The sequence below is a fragment of the Vicugna pacos genome, chromosome 14 (genome assembly GCF_048564905.1).
Source record: "Vicugna pacos chromosome 14, VicPac4, whole genome shotgun sequence".
NCBI lineage: Eukaryota > Metazoa > Chordata > Mammalia > Artiodactyla > Camelidae > Vicugna > Vicugna pacos.
In genome coordinates, this window is record NC_133000.1 from 48324138 (window position 1) to 48345754 (window position 21617).

Here is a 21617-nt window from a genome sequence, read left to right on the forward strand (position 1 = left end):
TTAATGCATTTTCTGGGGCTGTATTTCCTTTATGAAGATGACTTTTTTTTTTTTCAAGAAACTGTTGGCACGTTATAGAAAGAGCAGTGTTTCAAAATCACACACATGCTTTTCCCTATTCACAGCCAAAGGCAAATGAGTTGGCTGAAGTCTGTTTCCCACATCTTCCTCATATTTACCCTTTACTGTCCAAATAGCACCCTGCCCCTCAGACCCTCTACATTTTCTCTCCCGTATTTAAAACAAGATAGGATGTTAATCATAAATTCTTTTACAGGACTGAGTATTCTAAGGATAAGCTCTTAATTCACTTTGAAGTAAAAGGCTTTTTTTTTTTTTAATAAATATATCATGTACGTCCTTCTTTAAAGGAAAGTTGGGTATCAGCAAGTAAGTAAAATTTTTCTGGCTGCTTGGAAACATTTATACCAGACCCACAATTAAACTAGAGCTGGAGTTTGTGCAGACTGTTCCCAGCTATGTATGGCGTAGTGATTACTTACAGCTTATTAAAGGACCTAGTTCAGGCCGGACCTTCTTCATACCAACCCCTCCATTCTAGTCTAAGCTTTCCCATAAATGTAAATTAATCTTCAGTCACAGCTATTTTTTCTGGCAGGAAATACTGTAAAAACACCTCCGTGCATGGGCGGGGCCTCGGATGGCCACGCCTTATCCACGTAAAGCACAGCTCTAATAATACACACCAGATTACCAAGGTAAATCGAAGTTTGTTTATGGACGCTATTAAGACAGGAGATGAAAATAATTTCAATAGTTTAAAAACGATTCTGAATGTATGGATTTATATAAAGACATTACTCTCTAAAAAGGCTAGCTGGGTTCAAAGACCCTAAAATTCTGTTTCTAAAAAATGTTTTATAAATTCTTATTCTAAATGCCTAATCTTGTATCTTAAAAAAGCCATCCTACCATAAATATTATTTAATATTAAACATTATATCCATCAAATATGGATTTGAAACTAAAACCAAAAATTTATTAAGTTGAACCTGTTTTAAAATCAGGTAAGTACATTTGTTTAGGTAGTTTTAAAAAACTAGTAATACAACAGCAGTAGTAGGCATCTTTATTCTCAGATTGATAAAAGCATTTAACATATACTTTACAGTATAAACATATTAAGAGCTATGCATTTTGCTTATAAAGTGACTAAAAGTATTTCAAGCATTATATAATTCAATTTGTACAAAAAAGTAAATTTCCAAATAAAGCTTTGGTTAGTAGAACTGATTATGTACTGTCAACCCATTTTCCAAAGTTGTTCCAGGAAAAAAAAGCTTCATCCACAAACAGGTATTTCTTGTACAAGCAGAACATTTTACTATTCAGTAAGAGGGAGGAATATTACAATAATTGCTTTTGATTTCCACATCTGGATCAGCCTTTTTTCTATATATTTGTGGCCAGAATACCATCACTTTGGAAAACATAAATTATGTAGAAAATCACATTTTACTTTATTCTTAGGAAGGTAATCTATTTTTAAAAACAGATTAGACCCATGAGACTCTTAGCTTCTGTATCTACCAAACTGCTTTCCAAGTTTCCAGCGTTAATATATTCCACTGGGGGTACGTTATTTCTTATCTCCCTTAGGAGGCTAATATCTGCCAGCACTAGTGCTAAGAATCAAAGTTTATATAATATCTAAAAACTAAATATGGCCCAAAACTTAATGTTTTTTTTTTACAGATTCTACAATGTATGGATTACCTTTATTCATATGAAAGTAATAAAAATACTACCTAACTTAAATAATATAAAATATCAGTTTAACCAAATTATCATAAAACTGCAGACATTTTTCTATTAAAGTTTTCCAGTCCACTGAGCAATATTTACTCAAAAATATGATTATGAACTTAAATATATACTCTTAAAATTACTATTTATGCTGAACTGTACACTGGTGCTCCTTTTATGATTTTTAAAAATTCTACTTATATAACTATGTAATTCCAAAATGTAAAAATGACCCATCACTAAAATTCACTGGAGACTAATATTCTTTCATGAAAACAATTTATGAACAGTTTAAAGTTCTACCTTTATTTCAATTTGGCTTTTTAAAATAGGTAAACTTCTCATTTCAATTATTGTACAATACTTCAAAACTAGTTTAAACAAAGATGAACCCAAGGAGAATTGGTAAAGCATTCCTTACTTTACATATGATGCCCAAAGTGCCACATACATAGTAATATGTCACAGAAAAGAACTGATATAGTTTAGCAGATTATAGAGCAATCTAAAAGTTTATACAAAGCTAAACACTGCCTCCCTTCCATGTATTTTCTTTTAATTTGATCTTGGCTCTGTTCAGTATCCTCCTATAATAACCACCATGTGACATTTATCAGCTTTCTTTAAGTGTTCCAATTAATTATATATATCTCTTTAAACAGCTTTGTAACATTTTAGAACAATCAATCTTTTTCATTAAATATGGTATACCCTACATTTTTCCCACAAAATGCTCACTTTCCTGAGCTATATTAAACACCTTATAACAGGTGTATGTATAACTGAAGACCGTAAAATGTGAAGTTTACATTTTTGAAAACTGCATAGAGAACATAACAGTTTAGAAAACCTATTAGTACTCACTATATATTTTGCTTCCTTCAGACTGTAAAATGTTTAATCTTTATTACTAGTTATTACTTTCAGATCTGAATCACTTTTTTAAATTTTCTGAGATTTGACTGCTATTAGGCTGAAGAAACAGTTTTCTGACCAAAACTGGTCCATGGGTCTTCCAAAAAACAATCCTTACATACTCAATAAAGGTATCAAATTTCTGTGCCACAAAATAGTAGAATTACATCAGACCTACAAGAAATAAACTTACCATAATATAATATGCTAAAAGTTAAGGTGCTGTATTCATTATGTCCTATGTCATTTGGTCTTTACCAAGTGGGCATCATGTCTGGAAACCACACTCTGCCGAGGTGCTTAGACACTTCCCAATGAATCTGCTCCAGACTATACTTTTGGTCAGGAACTAGTACCTCTTCCATAATGGATAACTGAGACAGGCGGCCACCGCACATCTTCACAAACTCAACAAAGGCACTACAGGAGACCTCGCATTCCCCTAGTCCAATAGCTGACAAATTTTTGCAACGTTCTGCAATGCGAATTAATTCTTCATCAAGCGGCCGTAATCCGTTAGCACATACAACGAGTTCCACTAGCCTAGGGCATGTCATTCCCACACGGCCAAGCACATCTTTGCTTACTGATCTCCCAAAGTAAAGATGGGTGGCAGGTATTTCATACCGAAAGAATGGATCAAATTCCTCTTCATATAAAAAAAAATACATCACTAGGTTCACTTTGGGTGAATGTCTGATGAAAGCATCCCAGCTGCTCTTCTGAATAGTATGGAAGTGAGTCTGTCCAGGATTCTCACTGACCACATCTATGCGCAAATGTTCTAAGCGAACGTGTTTTTCAGAAGATAAAGCAAGCAGCAGTTCATCACTTAACAAGTGGTAATTCAGGGCCAGTTCACGTAAGCCGTGACACTGATCAGCTACACAAAGGATACCTTGGAAGAAAAAAGACCTATTTATAGAGTTTATTCAAGTTCATCATGTGTTCAAAAATTTAATCAAGTACATGTCCCACAACAGAATTTTACTACACTTCCCTTACTTCAAAGCTACATAGCTTAAAATTTAGTTGAATTCGACTGAACCAGCAGAAAGTCACACACATTTAAAAATCTATTACTAAGTCTGTAAGAAAATGAGACCAATTCTAAATCTGATACCTTAAAAGAAATGAAAGTAACTTATCAATTCAGAAAAATCATAAGTTATTAACTGTCATTTAAAAATATACCATGTCTAAGATTTATGCTAGTAATGCATGGACAATGTCATATTAAAAAAAATGATTACTAATACTAAATTTATAGGTTAGGCAAGAAAAATTACATGATCATTACAACAGAGGCTAAGACATTTTTTGAAATCCAAAACCTAATCCTAATTAAAACAATAAGGTAAAACCATATAAAATATGATTTATGTAACTAAATAAAAATTTGGAAAATTAAAAAGATTTCCATCAAATAAGCAAATAGTTTAACTGCTAATAATAATAATACAGTAAGCTTATCAAATTTCTAAGAAAAAAGTACCAAGATATCACTAGATAAATGAGGCAAAAGATAACTACTTAATTCGAATTAATGGAAATATACATTATGACTTTTAGAGCTCTTTCATACTCAAAAAAGCAATTCCTTAAATAGTTCCTTATACTTAGGGCACTATGCTTCAAAACTGCCCAAAACCCCTAGCAGCACCAGCTTCTACCAAAGGTCAGTATCAGATCTCTGAAGTGGCCTAGTGTAAGAACTCTGCCCCAAAAAGACACCGTGATACTTGATACATGACTCACTCAAACCATTTCTTTCCTGTATTTAGAAACAAGGATAGGAATAACAAAACATACATCGTATTATCTACTACTTATTGTACAAGTATAATATGTCAGATACTAGATACGTTATCCCACAAATACTCAAAAAAATCTAGAAAAATAATTTTCTATTTTGAGGTTGAGGCAGCTAGCTAAAGACAGCAAAGCTGGAATTTAAATAGACTGAATGACTTAAACGTTCATGCGCTCGCCTACTGCACATGAAGTGACAAGACCCAGGTCACCAATCAGCCGAAGCTTTATTAGCAGAATACAGGCAACAGAATCAGTGAAGAGAGAAACTGAATCACCAGTATGAGTCACCAGAAGAGGGAGTTAAAAGACACTCGTGCTTTACTGTTTAGCCCCTGCAAAGTTTCTGTTCTCCACGAGGTACATGTATACACTTTGAAAATAAACTCTTATCATCCAAGGTAACCTGTACACATCTCTGTTCTTCACAATCTCATAAAGTCTGATATAAAAAGAAAACAAACACGTGAGAACCGGTAACCAAAGATGCAAATAAAAGAAACTTTGAATGTCATTTAGTAACTACTAAGACAGGTGTGGCTGGCATTAATTCTCAAATTGTCCCCAAGATTCCACACCTTAACCTCTGGGACCTGACAACGTGATAAGACGATCACTCCCATGATTATGTTATGCTATAGATAGCACAGTTAGCTTTAAAATAGATCATCCAGGTGATCCTAATCTAATCTCAAGAGCCCTATCAAAGCAGTTTTCCCTGGTTGGTTGCATAAGTTGCAGAAGTCAGATTCAGAGCTTCTCTGGCTAAGTAAGCAGGGACGCCCGCTGAGCCAAGCCTCCAGCTCTAACCCTATAAAACCAAGGTGCTAATAAATGGGTGATGGCTTAAGCTGCTAAACTTGTAGTTGCTATGCAGCAATAGAAAACTAACACACAGTTACAAGTGTTTAAATACTTAACGGAAAATAGTGACGAAGCTAAAACTGGTAAATTATTATTAACTCAGTAATAAAAAGACAAATAACCTAAATAAAACACAGGCAAAGGATCTGAGCAGACGTCTCCCCAAGGAAGATATACAAATGGTGAGTAAGCATGTGAAAAGACATTTTGAGTCATCAAGAAAATACAAATCAAACTCACAGTGAGATGCTAGTTCGTATTTGCTAAGATGGCTATAATCACAAAGACAAATCGGGTTGATGAGGATGTGGAAAAGCTGGAACTCTCATACACCGCTAGTGAAAGTGTAAAATGGTGAGCTGCTTTGGAAACCAGTCTGGCAGTTCATCAAATGCTTAAACAGAATTAACTATGATTCAGCAATTCCACTCCTAGTTATACAACCAAGAGAAAGTAAGCCATACGTCCACACAAAAACTTGCATGTAATTTTCAAAGCAGCATTAATCATTGTAGACCAAATATCCATCAACCGATCAACAGTTAAATGTGGTATTACCCATACAATGGAATATCATTTGTTAATAAAAGAAAATGAAATACTGATACATGCTACAACATGGACGAACCTCGAACACATGATGCTAAGTGAAAGAAGCCAGTCACAAAGGACCACACATAATTCCATTTACCTGAAATGTCCAGAACGTCAACAGCGTCATAATGTAGATCAGTGACTGCCTAGGGCTGGCTGGAATGAGGGTTTGGGGAGTGGTGACAGCTAAGAGGTACATGGTGTCTTTTTGGGATAGTAAGAGTGTTCTGAAATAACTGCAGTGATGGAGATACTACTCTGTCAATACACTAAAAGTCAGGAAATTGTCAACAGTATGATACATGAATTATATTGCAATAAAGCTGTTAGAAAACTGGTATAGAAATCCATTGTTGGTGGTGTATGGTTCATAAAACTCATTTTGGAAAAAATACAGCAAGAAGCATAAAAAAAAATCCAAACCCTTTGACCTACTTCTCCCACTTCTTAATAATTTGCCCAGAGGAAGAAATTAACAGAAGCAAACTATCTGCCAAAATAGTTCACTTTTTAAATCACAGCAAGTATGTGGAAACAAGTTATGTATTCAACCGTAGAAGAACTAGGAGGCAAATGTTGGCTTATCAACAAGACAGAAAACTAAGTAGCTAAATGTTCATCAGTTCCGCTGGTAACTAATGAGTGTCTTTTACGTTAACCATTTGTGGTAGGATGTCAACAGGAACAAGATAGCCTTATCCTAACAGAAGCTAGCCAGCAGATAATTAAACAAGAATGCTCCTGGAGTCATAACAAGGGAATCAGGGAGGAATTTCCAGAACTAACACGGACCTACAGAATTAGAAAGACCAAGCTAGCGCAAAAGTGGAAAGGGAGAGTGAATAGAATTTCCTGTGGGAACACTCAGACATGGAAGAAAACACAAGCGTTCTCAGAAATGAAGGGTGCTCAACACACAGTATGTAAGGCTGAAGTCCAAGGGACCTTGTCAGCCTCAGTAAGGAGTTTGGATCTCATCTAAAGTATAGTGAGAAGTTATGAAGCAAACTGGAGGGGAAAAAAAATCAGATTTATATTTGAGGAAGATTACTCTGGCTGTAGCATGGAAATCAAGTTAGAGAAGAGCAAAGCTGCATGTCAGGAAATCAGTTAAGAGGGTACTCACAAAGATTACAGGCCACACCAGAGTGAAGAAGAAAGGCAGACTATGTTAGTTTTGGCTGCTTAACAGAATACCACAGACTGAGTGGCTTTAACTATAAATATTTTTCTCAATTCTGGAGGCTTGAAGTCCGAGCTCAGGGTGCCAGAAATGCTGGGTTCTGGCTCTCGCCAGAACCCTTCCTAGCTTGTGGATGGCCACCCTTCTTGCTGTGTGGCAGAAACAGAAACCAGATCATCTTTCCTATCCCTTCTTATAAAGACACTCATCCCATTTATGAGGGTTCCACCCTTATGACCCACTTACCTCCCAACCCACTTCCAAAGACCATTACACTGGGGGTTAGGGGTTCAACATGTGAACTGGGGCAGGGGGTGAGGGGTGGAGGAGACCACCACTAACATTCAGTCCACAGCATACAGATTCAAAGCATATTGCAGTGATGGACTCACTAGACATCAGTGACTAAAGGGATGTAGAAAGTAAGGGAAGGAGGAATCAAGGGTGTCTGTCAGGTCCTTGACAACCAAATGGGTGGTGCCATTTACTGAAACAGTAAAAAGGGAGAAGCAAGGGATTTCAATAGGGGGAAAACAAAGTTCATTAGTCTGAAGTACCAGTGAGACATTCTACAGGCAGTGGGCCACTGGCAGCTCAACACAGCTCTGGAGCTTCAGAAACACTAAAAGTAGGAGGTGTTAACATACAGAACAAAACTGAAGCCACTGATGATGATGACACAGCCCAGAGTTTACAGAGTAAAACAAAAAAGAGCCCAGTACAAAACACAGTGAAACACCAAAATTTAAGGAATAAAAAGAGAAACCAGCAAAGGAAACAGTAGGGACACTTAGAGAGGAAGAGTGAAAATCAGTAACAGTAACTAGTGTCAAATGGTGCTTAGAGGTCCAGTAATATAGACAATTGTAAGGACTACATGAAATGGGAAAAAAGCTTGATAAAAATGTTCCGTGAAGAAAGCAGAATAGAAAATAGTCCTTAATTTCAACTTAGAGAAAGACACTGTCTAAATATGCAAAACATGGATAGAAAGAAAATACACAAGTTATTTCAAATAAAAATTCTGTATGTTTATACTCCTAAATTAAAATGTATTACAAGTGTTCTTTTTCTTCCCTTCCTAAACAACTAGTCTGGAAACCATTAAAGCTTGGTAAGACCAAACAAGCTTATACCGTACTGAGAATTGATGTAGATATTTAACAAAAATAGATGAACATGGGCTGTCCCAGAATGACCGCACAGTTTCACAGAGAAACCAGAGACCCAAAGGCTCCCATACAATGTGGTTAAGTGCTGCAGGTTACATTCAGAATGCTATGGAAACAGCAGGTGGGGGTCTAAACCAGAGAGGAGGAAACAGGAACAAAATCAGAACACGAACTGAATTTTGAAGGCCGGATTGGAGTTAGCCAGATGAAGTGGAAAAAAAAAGTTTTTAAGGTGTTCCACAAGATACAGTGTACTGACCTTACACACGTACAAAGAACTGTCATTACACAGGGCTCAAATAAAAGCTGCACGTGAGTGAAAAGCAAACAAGATTACAGAGACAGGTAGAGGTCAGGACACAAAGAACTTTGGACACCATGAAGCTATGAAGTATGGACCTTACTCATAGGAAACCTATACAGTAGATGGTAAACTGTGACCAAGGTCACAGAAGAAGGAACTGCAAAATCTATTCTTCTTAACTTCTATTTCAAAAAACTAGGAGAGTACTGCAACAGACCTCGCCATTGCCATCACCAGCCCCTCTGTGTGGGAGATGTGGGAGGACAGCAAGTGCTCTCCATCCTAGAGGGAATCATTCTCTTGGGGAAAAGCCAGGCTTCAGTTACGGTGACAAGGTGGGAAATGTTTTGTAAAGAGATCAAAACAGGTCTCCCAAATAACACAGCCAGAGTGTTGGGAGGGTGAATCAGGAGTAAAGCATCAGACCAAGACAAAGTATGGGGTTTATACTTGTTCCACAATACAAACCACTTGGAGGAGGGGATAGCTCAAGCAGTAGAGCGCATGCTTAGCAAGACTGAGGTCCTGGGTTCAATCCCCAGTACCTCCTCTAAATAAATAAATAAAAAATAAATAAACCTGTTTACCTACCCCCGCCAAAAAAAAAAAAATACAAACCACTTGAAGGCTAAATGATCTCAAACTGAGTACTGTAGTAATACTTAGAAAATTCTGTATGAGAAGCTGGAAAGAGCTTTTGTACGCTACTCCTGCATTTGATGGGCTCTTAGCTCCAAAATTCAACTTAGAAACAGCATTATCTTGCAAAATGTAAGGCAACGACTTCAGCACAACTATTCTCCCCCTACATAGTCAGAAAAAAGCAATTGTGAGGCTGCTCTGACTCAAAACCTACCCTGTTAGCTCAGCCACAATTAGAGAAAATTCTATTTTACCGAAAGGGGCACCTTAGGCAGACTGCACGGGTGTCACTCATTTTTTAAATCTATGCATTTTCTAGCACAGGCTGGACATAAATTGCCAAATAAGATTAGAAAATAAATTGAAAGTAAGTGTCTAGGCTAGGAATGCTACAAAATTTACACTATTGTATTATGACATTAAAAAACATTTTATGAAATAGTAAATAATCCTATTAACCCACCTTCAAAGTTAATGATCATAGTTCCCCCTACTTTGATAAATACATCAATACATTTTACTAAAATTATCTGGCAAAAACTGCAACATACCTGCTGGAGAGACATGAGGACAGCTGCTCATCTTCAGCAGCTTGAGTGTATCACTGTTGTTGGCCACTAATACTTTGAGGGATGGATCATCGACTGGGGTGTCATCTATCTTAAGTGAGGACAAGGATTTGGAGTTTACAAACACAACTGTCAGTGCAGAGATAAAGTGAGACTGAAAAGCGAAAAAAAAAAGTTTCAGTTTTTACAAATGAGAATTGACAGGTTTTCATATAAGCAATTTGCAAAAACGCATTACTGGGAAGCGCTGCAACAGCGCAGTGCCTGAAGGGAGGGCTGCCTGTACTCCCTCCTGAATCATCCTGTCAGTTGAACGGTTAGGTGTTTAAAGGCATGTCTGTATTTGAGCTCTGAAAAAACTTTACAAATTATTGCTGGATACTAACCTACAGAACGTTAGCTAACATACTCGGGGGCTTTATCAGTTGCCTTTCTAAAAACCGCATACTTTTTTTTTATTTTAAAAGAATAGTTATTAGACTATCTCTAATGACATGCAGGATCATGTTAGAACATATATAGAAATATAAATAGTTAACTCTTCACCAAAAAAGTTTTCTGTAAGTAAAATCTGTAAATTAATCCAAGCTGTACCAACTCTGCTGAAGAATAAACCTTTATACACTCACCAGAAGATATTACAAGCAGGCTATACCTGCTCTCAATACTGGCACTGTTTACTTTTCTTTGATTATAATTTCACCAATTTGCTCTGAAAGTCCAAAACGGAGCATGTATCCTGTCTTTTTTCTAATATACTTATTTCTCAATTTTAGTCAGTCTCTTTTAGTACTTCCTCCAGAATCCTCTGCAAATTCATTCAGTCTTTAACATTACCCATAAGAAGCACAAGGTGATGGAAAAAAAGAAAAGCTCTCTAAAAAAATCACACAACATTCTAAACAGGCACTGGTTTTCCATTCTATATAGTACTTTTCTCATACCCTCACTATCAGTGCAAGAAGTGGGTAAGGGTTCCACTGGATTTCTCATTAACAGCTAATAAAACAAAACCAGCAGATACCTTTGGTAAATCCATAAAGCTTGGCCGAGCAGTTGAAATAAGTCCAAGTGTTTTTAAAGAGCAATTCACAAGCTGTGATAATATATCACAAGCTGCTTCAGCTGACTCTTTGCTGCTGTCCACCTGGGAAAATACAACATCCTTTATGCATGCATACGGTCACATTTCTCTGTGTATTTTTTAACTTTAAAAAGGCAGGAAACACAGTCATTAGTTTATTCCATTATAATTTAAAGATTTAATATTTATCCTTTCAATCAACTACCCTTACATATGATGTCGGCCTTTTCTGAATCCCCCTGAAAAACTGTAAGGGCAATTATCAAGACTTAACTTTCATTATGATAGGTTATATATTTAATGTTGAAAGGACTTGGCTTTTAAGCTTATTTATTTCAAGCCTGACTATATAACCTAATGGAAACATGAATTTATAATCTTTGAAAAATAATTCTATATTTGATAGTGGATCAGATCAGAAAGTACAGTGTCTATGGTACAAATGTTTCAAAATAAACCGAACAAATATTTCTCCAGAAGGTTCAGGTGAAACACAACCTGGTACTTCACCATCAACGTTATTAATAGAAAGATGAATGTGAAGTAAAATGAGGGCCTCCAGTAGTCAAGCATGAAAATTGGAACCAAATGAGAAGTGGCTGTACTTCTTCCGCAGAGACATTTCCTAGGGGAAGGGTAATATGGCCAAAACACCCTTAAGGATTTAAGAGGGAGCTCGTCTATCAAAAAGGAAGTTGTTCCCTGGGCTAAAAGGCATCTTTAACAAAGTTGTTAAAAACAGTATCATCACTTTAACTTCCAGATTGATGTACATTACCTTAACCCCAAAATGTTCTGAGGAACTTGTAATACGGATGTACTGACTTATATTACAGTTTCAGAGCTATTTATAACATTACCCTTAGGCTAAGTTTCTCGACACCAGTTCTCTTTTGAGAACTGCTGTGGTTCCAGATCAGCAGCACTGACAATACCTGGGAATTTGTCAGAAATGCAGATTCTCATGCTCAATTCAGACCACCTGAATCAGAAACTCTGGGGCTGACACCCAGCAATCTTTGCTTTAATAAGCACCCTAGGAGTTTCTGATGCACATAAAGTTTGGGAACCAGTGTTCTACACTAATAACTCCGATTACAAGCCTCTTTGGCCTATAGTCAGTGATGAGTCAAACACAAATATTATCAGGAGAGCCCAGAAAAACTCTGGGATGTGGCTTTTTCTGCAAATAAGAAATTATTTCCTCGAAAAATATACAATCTCTAATAAACATGTTCAAACTTATAGGACAAATGGTTTTGTGAAGGTCATGCAAGTTGGATACAGCTGAATTGTGTCACAGGCTAACTGACCCAGCCAATCCACCGGATGGAACTGGTCTTTAGACCTAAGAGTTAATGCATCAGTCATCTTTTTATAGGATTTACCATTAGAACACTCAGACAACTCAAAGATGACTGAAACCGAAGGGGAACGCTCTTCAGGTTTCCTCACGGGTAGGTGGGAGAGGGACAATACGTGAGGGTTGCCACATATACAAGATATCCAGTGGGACATATTTATACTAAAAATTATCCACTGATTATCTGAAATTCAAATTTAACTAGGCATCCTGTGTTTTTATTTGCTAAACCTAGCAATCCTACACTCAGTGTCCTAAGTGCCTTTGCTCCTGTTTTCTGGGAAAAGGGCCATAATACACCCAGCCATTCCTCAGCTTTCTCCTGGACACATACAGGAGAATAAACAGGTAATCTCCATAAAAGAAGGAAGGATGGTCTTGGAAGCAGACAAGACTTCAGTTTTGGCAAGGATCTCTGGGTTAAGAGACACTGTTTTATCTGGGTTTAACTTGGCCTGTTTAACAACAGCTACACATGGGGAAATCAGCTATTCACGTGTTACTTTTTAACAATGATTATCAGGTGTGTTAAGGATTTAGTAAACATGCCCACATTTCACTATTCATCCTCAAAACAAAACATTCCAAGCTTCTGTAGTCATACAAACCACTGTCATTCCTTAAACTATTCTGACATCTCAAAAAAACCACCCCACTTTATTTATCTCACCATTGCCTGCCTAACTTCCAACACGTCCCTGCTGGCAATGAAAAGAAACAAAAATAGCTCTCCTTGGCATTCTTCCATGTACCTTTTAAAATTTCTCTCTAAAATACACACACCTAAATCTTTTACATAAAGTTTCTATATCTCCTTCTTCTTTAAAGACCTCATATTATAAAGCCAGCAATAAGCAAAATTTAGTCCCTTTTAGATAACAATAGCAATTAAGTTTTAGTCAAAATCTCCACATTTCAATTTTATTGTATATTTCTTTTGCCTCAGATTTGTTCGTAATTCAATATGACAGCTTTGGTATATGATTTATGTTTACTTAACAGTTGCTTCTGCCTTTTTTTTGGCAAGCCAGCTGTATTTTTATTTATATTATATTGTGAGCTAATAAGTGCTTTTTAACAAAGGATAGTTTTTCTTACTTTTTATTTGTATTGGAGTATAGTCAATTTATGACGTTGTGTTGATTTCTGGTGTACAGCACAGTGATTCATTTATATGTGTGTGTGTATACATATATATATGTATGTATATTTCTTTTCATATTCTTTTTCATTATAAGCTATTACAAGGGACTGAATATAGCTCCCTGTGCTATACAGTAGGACCTTGTGCTTCTGCTCTTTCAAGAAATTATTAAAATTCATAATAAAATGGAGTAATTCAGCTCAATATAGTTATCTGTGACAGCTTCTAAGGTACACAATCTAAATCTTTACGTACTTTCCCTAAAAATGCAACAGTTTAAAGGCATGAGAAGATGTACTGGTTTAGAACACAAAAATCACTAAATATGCTTCATTTTTAAAAAGAAGGATTTAAAGTATTACCTTGAAGCTGACATACTGTAGATGGTTTGAATGTCTTTTAATAATCTGTTTGATCAGCTCTGGATGTGTAGCTTTCAAATAAGATGTAGCTGGCTGATTCAGTTCAAATTCAAAACATCTCCACAAGTCAGGCATGTGAAATACCTGGTTCCAGTTGCGGCAAACTTGGGAAGCATGAGCCCGGTCAAGAAGAGGCAAATACTTAAATACTTGGAGAACAATGTCCTGAAGGAGATTACCCCAGTCACAAGTCTGTGAATGCTCACTTGCAGTCCTCAGTTTCTTGGATTTCTCTGCAGTATCTTCTCCTGATGAATTATGGTCACTATCTCTTCCTATTCCTCGTTTCATCCTATGCAGAAAAATGCATCATTTTTTTTCATATTTAACTTTTCAACAGAAATAAATCCAAAGTTCACTGTGATATGTATATATATGTATTTATAAAGGCAAACACAAACATGCAGGCAGAACTAGACCACTAATTCAAGACTATCAAAAAAATATATAATGAAAAATGCCACTAGAGACCAACTGTCGTTTTACTAACTTAATCTTGGGCAGGTGTTTTTAAATATTTGTATTTGTACTGTATTACTTGGGAAAGAAGTTTATCATAATTTTGAAACTAAACCAAGAGTTTGTATTTCAAAAATTGTTGTCAACTAAAAAGAATATAAAAGAGAACCTACAGTGACTCTCAAGATTTCTTAAAAATCATCAAGGATGCCTACTTATATTTGAGTTCCTGAATTCAAGACAGGAAGATAACCAGGAACCTCCAGAAAGGATCAGAATTAAGTAGCCAATAGATACTTCTACACTGAGTAGCCTGTGACATTTGTTACTGCCAGACCCAGTTTCTGCTTAAAATAGCAAATTCATCCCTCCAGTGCAGTTTGGTCTGGAATGTGTTTTCTTCTTGAACACACTACTTGCTATTGCAATGTTTTATCTAAGTTGTATTTCTGAATGATAGGTATGTGTTTATTCTATGTATTTGTATTACCTTCAGTCTATTTGTTTGCCTGAGAATAGCTCTGTTATTGTTGTTGCAAAATAGTAGTGTGGTTAAAAAGAATGGGTTCTGGAATTAAGCTTCCTGGGCTTAATTCCCAGCTCTCTCACTAGTTATGTGGCACTGAACTAAAATTACTTGAACTTCCTGTGCTTCAATTTGTAAAATGGGGCTATCAGAAACACACAGAGGCCCTTGTGAAGAATTAAACAGTATTAGGGCTTTTAAAAGGAGATACCAATGATGGTGGAACTCAGGTATAGGAAAGCAGTCCAGTATTAAAGACATTCAAGTGCAAGACACAGTAGAAACAGGTTACCAACCAGAAGACAAAGAACGATCCTAGTTTTCTTTTAAAATGGAAGTGTGTGTGAAAGTGAGTATGAAAACACAAGCTTATGTATGAGAAACACACACTGGAAACAGACGCACCACATTAACATAGTAACTGTAATAGTGGGATTATATTATACAGTATTATGATAACAGTGGGATGATAATAACAGTGGTAGAATTACAGGTGAATTTTTTTTTTTGCCGATATGCTTCTCTGTATTTTACACATTTGTTTTAATGTCAATGAATTACACTATCATCAGATTAAAAAAAGTCTTGTTTTGATTGATTTGGAAAAATAAGCATTGCAGGCGCTACAGAGGACCTGCAGAGCACTTGGTTTAGAACCTGCAGTACTTTGTCTCTGGAGAGCAGCTCTGGCAGGGAATGGTTTGATTTACAGTTACAGCTTTTTTCTTTGCAAAAGGATGGCCTGGGGCTCTGACTCCCTTCTGGCACATCAGCATGTAAGAATCGATTCCTGCGTGGGACAAATGCTGCACATATGTGTGGCTCTTAACCAAATATGTCTCTGCAGACTCTCTACCTAGCAGCAAGCAAGACTTGTGAAGGAGGACTGCGAGCTGGAGGAAAATGGCAGAGGACCCTGGCTTTCATAACATTAAAGTCAGCCCAGGAGGTCTTAGTATCTGTGCAATAAACTGCCTATTCCCCAATGCTCCTACTTCCAACCATGAGTTAAGGGAAGTAAATGATGTATATACAATTGAGCAGGGGGAGAGGAAGGGAGAAAACAGAATGACAAAGGTGATGGCAAGAAGGTAGTTTTATGGAAGACTAACTTACCTGTGAATCTAAGAATGCATGTTTTAAAATGTGTTTAGAGAAAAGGTAATAAAATCTACAATGTCATCTTAGATGTAAAACAAAACAAAACAAAACAAAACAAAAAACCAAAAAACCTCTCCTAGAAATGTTCTACTAGGGGTTCAGATAACTGTCATTATGACCCATTTTTTCTACTTTAACTTATCCTGAAGGCTTACTTTAATTTTAGCATATAAAATTTGGGTCAAAGAACAAAGAGTTTGCTACCTAGAGCTTCTAATTTCTCTTCTGACTATCTAACTATTCTATTGAAAAAAGAATGAAGTCCTCTTTATAATTTCTACTCATTACAGAATGCAGATCTTCTGTTTCTGGAGAAAAGGCTTCTAAAACCAGAACTATTCAACTTAGAGATGTAATGATTCATTTTTAAAGTACATGGCCAGAAATAAAGTATATAAACAAAAATGAGTCTTATTCACACAGTTATCTTTGCTAATACTTTGCTGAGCCTAACAACAGACACTTTCTTTTGTCTATTGCAGCCTGGTTTTAAATAAAGTATATTTCAATAACCTTTCCAAGTTGAGGGGAGAAAAAAGTTGACATATTAAAAAGAAGTATCCAACACTGAAGAATGGTTATCTCTTGATCTAGATATATGACCAAACAATCAGGAAAGTATATTTTAAGTACTTACTAGTTTACAAATAACTGAACAAAATTCTGTAAATTGTCATATACGACCTTAATATGTCAAAATTATAGTATATTAAGCAATAGGAAAAATGTAAGACCACACGCCAATAAAAATGGTCTCTGTATTATCCTTATTTATGCATAAAAACAGAAGGGCATAGTGGGCACCTAAGAAACATTTTCAATGTCAAACTTTTTTTCCAAGATGATCTCATTTATTCATGAAAAAATTTACCTTGTTTTCAAGAGTATTTAATTAAATCTATTTACACATGAAACTGCTATAAAGGTAAACATTTCAGAGCATCCACCAGTCTGCAAAGAATCTACTTCAATGGACTATTCATTTACTTTGTCAAAGTGAAGACACCTCTTACATTTGAACAGGAGTACAGAGGACGATAAACGTCTCTGAGACTTTGTAGAGCACCAAAACTAGGCCTCTCTCCGCAGTTCACTTCAAACTGCAACTTCTCCAGACCCCAAATCATCTACGCAACTTAGGCCACTCAAAGCATTTGGTGAGGGACTGATATTCCTACAAAGCGTCAAAAAGCAAACTAATAAGGAAAGATTCCAGACTAACTGAGCAGCACAGGGAGCTACAGAATTAATTCTTCACATTTCCATACATTCTGAAAGGAGCAGTCAACTTGGTCACCATATGAAGAGTCGAAGACTACTTTTAGTACACTGTGCTGTGGTCATTTTAAAAGCCTCTTTGTATTTAGCTATAAAAAGCCTGTTTTGGCATCACAGTTCCTTTCCATTTATGTCCTGCTTTGACTAGTAACAAAATTAATGTGCATTCGTTGGCTGGAGTACAAGACTAAAACGGGGGAAGAGATTAGCCCTCAGAACTAGACGGTAGCAGAGGGTGGTGGTGAAAATTTGTTTAGCAGTCATTTGTAGTTAAGTGCGAGTCGATGGCATTTGTATAAATATTTCAGAGGTGTTAGAAAAAAGACTCCAATTAAAAGATCTGGGCCATTCGATTCGGCATCACCAGCAAAATAACAGTAGTCATCTAATTTCTTAGCTTGAAGATGCAGGCCAGTCATTTGATAACCTGCTACCTGATCCTTGTCTGCAACCCCACCTGAAAGGACTGCTCTCGCCGAAAACAGGCGCGAGGCTGCACATCCAAGTTGACCAAGTTTTCCACTTGCTACACGGCCGGGACGTCCCCTCCTCCCTGCGCCACCTCCACGGACTGGCTTTCCCTGACACTTCCCCTGCGCCCTACCCTGGGCAGTCTGCGCCTGGTTACTCAAGCTACGTGCAGGGCCCCAGCCGACACGGGGAAGAGCCTGGCAGAGCCCCACCAGCCCGCACTCAGGGTAACCAAGCGGGACGCCGGGCGCGGCGGTGTGGCGGGGAAGCTGCACGCGGCCCCCGCGCACGCTCCACGCCTTGTTGACATGTTTGGAAGCAGGCACAGCGGGGCAACGCCCCCGAGCAGGCTCCGCGGTCCGGGCGCCCCGCGCCGCGCCCAGCCCGGCGCTCCCGAGGGGCGGCCCCCGCCAGCCCCGCCAGCCCCGCCAGCCCCGCCAGCCCCGCCAGCCCCGCCGCCCGCCAAGGTCCACGACCCTCCTCTGCCCCGCCGCCTCCACAGCGGGGTTCCAGCCCCCAACCCCGGGCCGTTACCTGCTGTCGGGGACGGCTTCCCTCCCACACCACCCCGGGCTCCGGGGGCAGCTGGTCCTGCGGCTCTCACATGAGGCTGCCGAGGCCCCGCGCCTCGCGCTCCCGCCGCCGCGGCCCCCCGCGCTCCGCCCGCATCCGAGGCGCTGGTCCCACGGCGGGCGCCAACGCGGCTCCACGTCCGCGGCTCCGGCTGCCCAGGGAGAAGCTTTCCTTCTCAGTCCCGCGCCGTCCGCGTCCTTCTCCCGGGACCCCTCGTCGCCGCGAGAGGCACCTTCAGGGAGCTGCCGCCACCGCGTAGGTCCCTTCCGCCGCAGCCCAGGCACCCAACCCAAAATGGCGCCCGGGCTCGCGGCCGCGCGCTTCCCCGGCGCGCCTCCCCCGAGGGGGGCGGGCGCGTGTCCGCCGCGGCGCGTCCCGGGAGGACGGGGGCGGGGGGAACGGTGGAAGGGTGCGGGGTGAAGGGGAGAGGGTCACGCCCACGCGGGAGTGCTCGCAGCCCCGCGCGGCTGGGGGTCTTGCCTCCTGGTTCCAGAAGTGTCGGCCGTCTTCCTCCCCGAGAGTTGACTGCGGCTTTTAGGGGGTTTTTCGTCCTGAAGCCGAAGGTGGGAGGGCTGGAGGCAGCTAGATGCCTAAGGGACTCTGGTGGAAGTGGAAAGTTTAGGGAGGTGGAGCAGCGAGAGAAAAGGCGGCAGCATCTCCGCAGCCGGCGGTAGCTTAGTAGCTAGTTCCGGGCCCAGGGATAAACAGTAGCAGCTGTCGCTGACACACCTCCGCGCGTGGGCGGGGCCTCGGATGGCCACGCCTTATCCACGTAACCCGAGGGGTAAAGCACAGCTCTAATAATACACACCGTATAGACCGTGGCAGGTGTACGGTACTCATGTACATCATGTATCCATAAGGTGTTTTTAAAAACTGCGAGGAATTATACAGCCGAATGGTGACTATTAATGCCGGGATTACAGGTGATTTTTATATTTAAGATCTTTATTTTTTCCAATTTTCCTAAAAACAACTTTTTTGTCATCAGAGTTATTACTGTTTAAAAATCGCCTTTATAAAATAGGTAGACTCCTGAAATTTGTAAATAGCTTTTTGAAGCACAATGAGGAAAGTGTAAAGGAGTAGATGGCTATTTAAAAGAAAACCTTTGGTGAAGCCTTTTGTAAATCAAGGCATCTTTGTGTGTAACTGATACCTAGTTAGCTTGTTTTGGATTGTTTGGATACTGGGTTTTCTTAAAATCAGAACTGTACTTAGATGCAAATCATAACTTGGACCATGCAGCACCCCTCCATCAAAAATAAAGAAAAAGTAATTTTCCATCCAAAGATGCCTTTTCCACAATCTGACCCTTGTGTAAGAGACTGGAAGGCAGCGATGTCCAGGGAACCCTCCAATCCTCCATTCCCTGCCCCCTGAAATTGAGCTAGGAAGCTATGTGTAAAAGTACAATAAGATTCAATGTGAGAAAATGCCACTGTTTTCTGTTAAGGCCTGGCTATCTGATCATCAGGTCAAACTGAACAAAGTCTCCAGAGACATAATAATGTGGATGTACCTGAAATGCAACAGGTCCCTTGGTGATTGGATGATGAAGGACAAGAGGAAGTTCGAATGCAAGCAATGATAATTATTAGATGAAAAACAAGTCAAATATGGGCCCTTTTATTTAAAGCTAGGTTAACAGAATAAATGATCAGCAAAACACATTAAACCAAATTAGCAAACAAACCAGTATACACTACATCACATTAAAAATTTCACACTCCAATTATAGTCCTTTTTAAGTTCCTCGTTGCAGTCTGTCCTCTCCCTGAAGAAGACAAGGATAGATCTTGGCACATTTTACCTATCCAGTGCCCCCTTTTCCTCTCTTGTTATTATTTAAAGATTTTATTTCACCTTTTTGAAAAAAGAAACCTGTCCTTATTTTTAAATCGGTCAATATTTAATTAAATTTATCAGTTATATTAGTCAAGATCAGTGGCATTGCCAGTGGAAGGGAGAGGGTGGCTGTGGAGAATCTAGTCCAGCAGGAAGAATATTTTATTAGTGAATCTGTTTAGAATTGCCAGTGCATGTGATTATAAAAAGCAAACCAACATTTAATCAGATTTATTATTGTTTTTAAACTCCCCATAGACAGTGTACCCCCTGCACTGGAGATGGGCTGTTCTCACTACCGCCCCCTCCTTGGCATTCCATTGATCAGGATAGACAGGTTGTATTGAAATTGTTTCTTAAACACCATCTTGTAACTCCTTGTTTTGATGACCTGTATAGTTTTTAGGAGTACTGTTCCAGTATCTTGTAGCATATTCCTTAATTGGGGTCTGTCTCATGACTAAACTGAGGTTATGGGTGTTTCAGAGGAAGACCACAAATATATAAAGTACCATTCTCATCATATCATATCAAGAGTATGTGCTGTCGAAGGACTTGCCTGTGTTGATGTTACCATTAATTAGAGGTTGAAGTCAAGATGCTCTAATGTAAGTTACTTTTTTCCTCCCTTTTCACTATACTCTTTTGAGGGAAGTCACAAAGTACCGCTCACATTAAACGGTTGGGAAGTTACGCTCTATCCCCTGAGGTGAGACTATCTAAATAATTATTTGAAATTTTTCTGCATGGAGGTTTGCCTCCCATATCCCTTAATTTCATAATTTTTCCTCTATTTTATTTTTACTTTTTCTGTACTGAGACCTTTCTGATTTCCTCAAATCTGTCTTCAAAATCATTACTTCTTTCTTCAGCTCTATTTAGTCTGCTAAGTCAGTCTCTGCCTGTATTTTTTATTTCTAAAAATTTGATTTCACATCTGCCAGTTCTTTCCTGATGTTCTCTCCTCTTGTTTTCAATACTTTCTTTTTTTCTTTAATCATTTTAACCATATTAAATAATTGAGGATCTAATCCTGATTTGTTATGTATTTTTTTTTTTTTTTTGGATTTTGGATTGTGAGCTCATCTTCTGTGAAGCTTTAGCTATAGAAATCCTGTGCAACCTGGTTGAGGCTCACTCAGAGAGGGTTTTTTTGTTTGTTTGCTTGCTTCTGCCAGATGCTGCAGGGTATTACTATCCTTGAACAGCTTTTTATAATAATTTCTTAACTTCTCAATTCTTCAGTCATGAGAGTATAAATTCAAACCCCAACCTGTGTGAGGGCAGGTCCATAATTATGAATTCTCAAAAAGTGTTTTTTCTCCCACTTAACTCAGAGCTCAAGCTAAGACAGATTAGTTTACTGTCATCGCCCTGTTCCCTAGGCCAACCATTCAAAAGTTTTCAAAAGGACTGAATTGCTTTTGCAGGAATCTTAGTTACAACCTCTCTTGCAAATTCATCCC

The 21617-nt window shown here is 38.6% G+C and overlaps 1 protein-coding gene across 2 annotated transcripts; it reads right to left on the reverse strand.

Moving 5' to 3' along the window:
- Window positions 1-1073: 1073 nt before the first annotated feature.
- On the reverse strand, window positions 1074-19019 carry FBXL3 (F-box and leucine rich repeat protein 3). 2 transcript variants are annotated; one of them, XM_072976370.1, is made up of 5 exons: window positions 18784-19019; window positions 13776-14127; window positions 10847-10969; window positions 9805-9976; window positions 1074-3580 (listed from the first exon to the last, which is right to left on the reverse strand). In XM_072976370.1, exons 2-5 carry the CDS (start codon window positions 14124-14126, stop codon window positions 2937-2939), a joined length of 1290 nt encoding a protein of 429 aa, XP_072832471.1. In that variant the 5' UTR covers window position 14127; window positions 18784-19019; the 3' UTR covers window positions 1074-2936. The 2 variants fall into 2 exon arrangements, with proteins under 2 accessions (XP_072832471.1, XP_072832470.1); XM_072976369.1 differs by having other exon boundaries at window positions 18265-19019.
- Between the last annotated feature and the right edge of the window lie 2598 nt (window positions 19020-21617).

Bases quoted from the DNA above. Each gene is read 5' to 3' on its own strand.
- FBXL3 (XM_072976370.1), bottom strand. From the start codon at position 14,126: ATGAAACGAGGAATAGGAAGAGATAGTGACCATAATTCATCAGGAGAA. The intron at 10,970-13,775 runs GTAATACTTTAA...GTATTTTCCCAG, and splicing joins TACAGTATGTCAGCTTCAAG to GTGGACAGCAGCAAAGAGTC. The intron at 3,581-9,804 runs GTATGTTGCAGT...TTTTCTTCCAAG, and splicing joins TCCTCATGTCTCTCCAGCAG to GTATCCTTTGTGTAGCTGAT.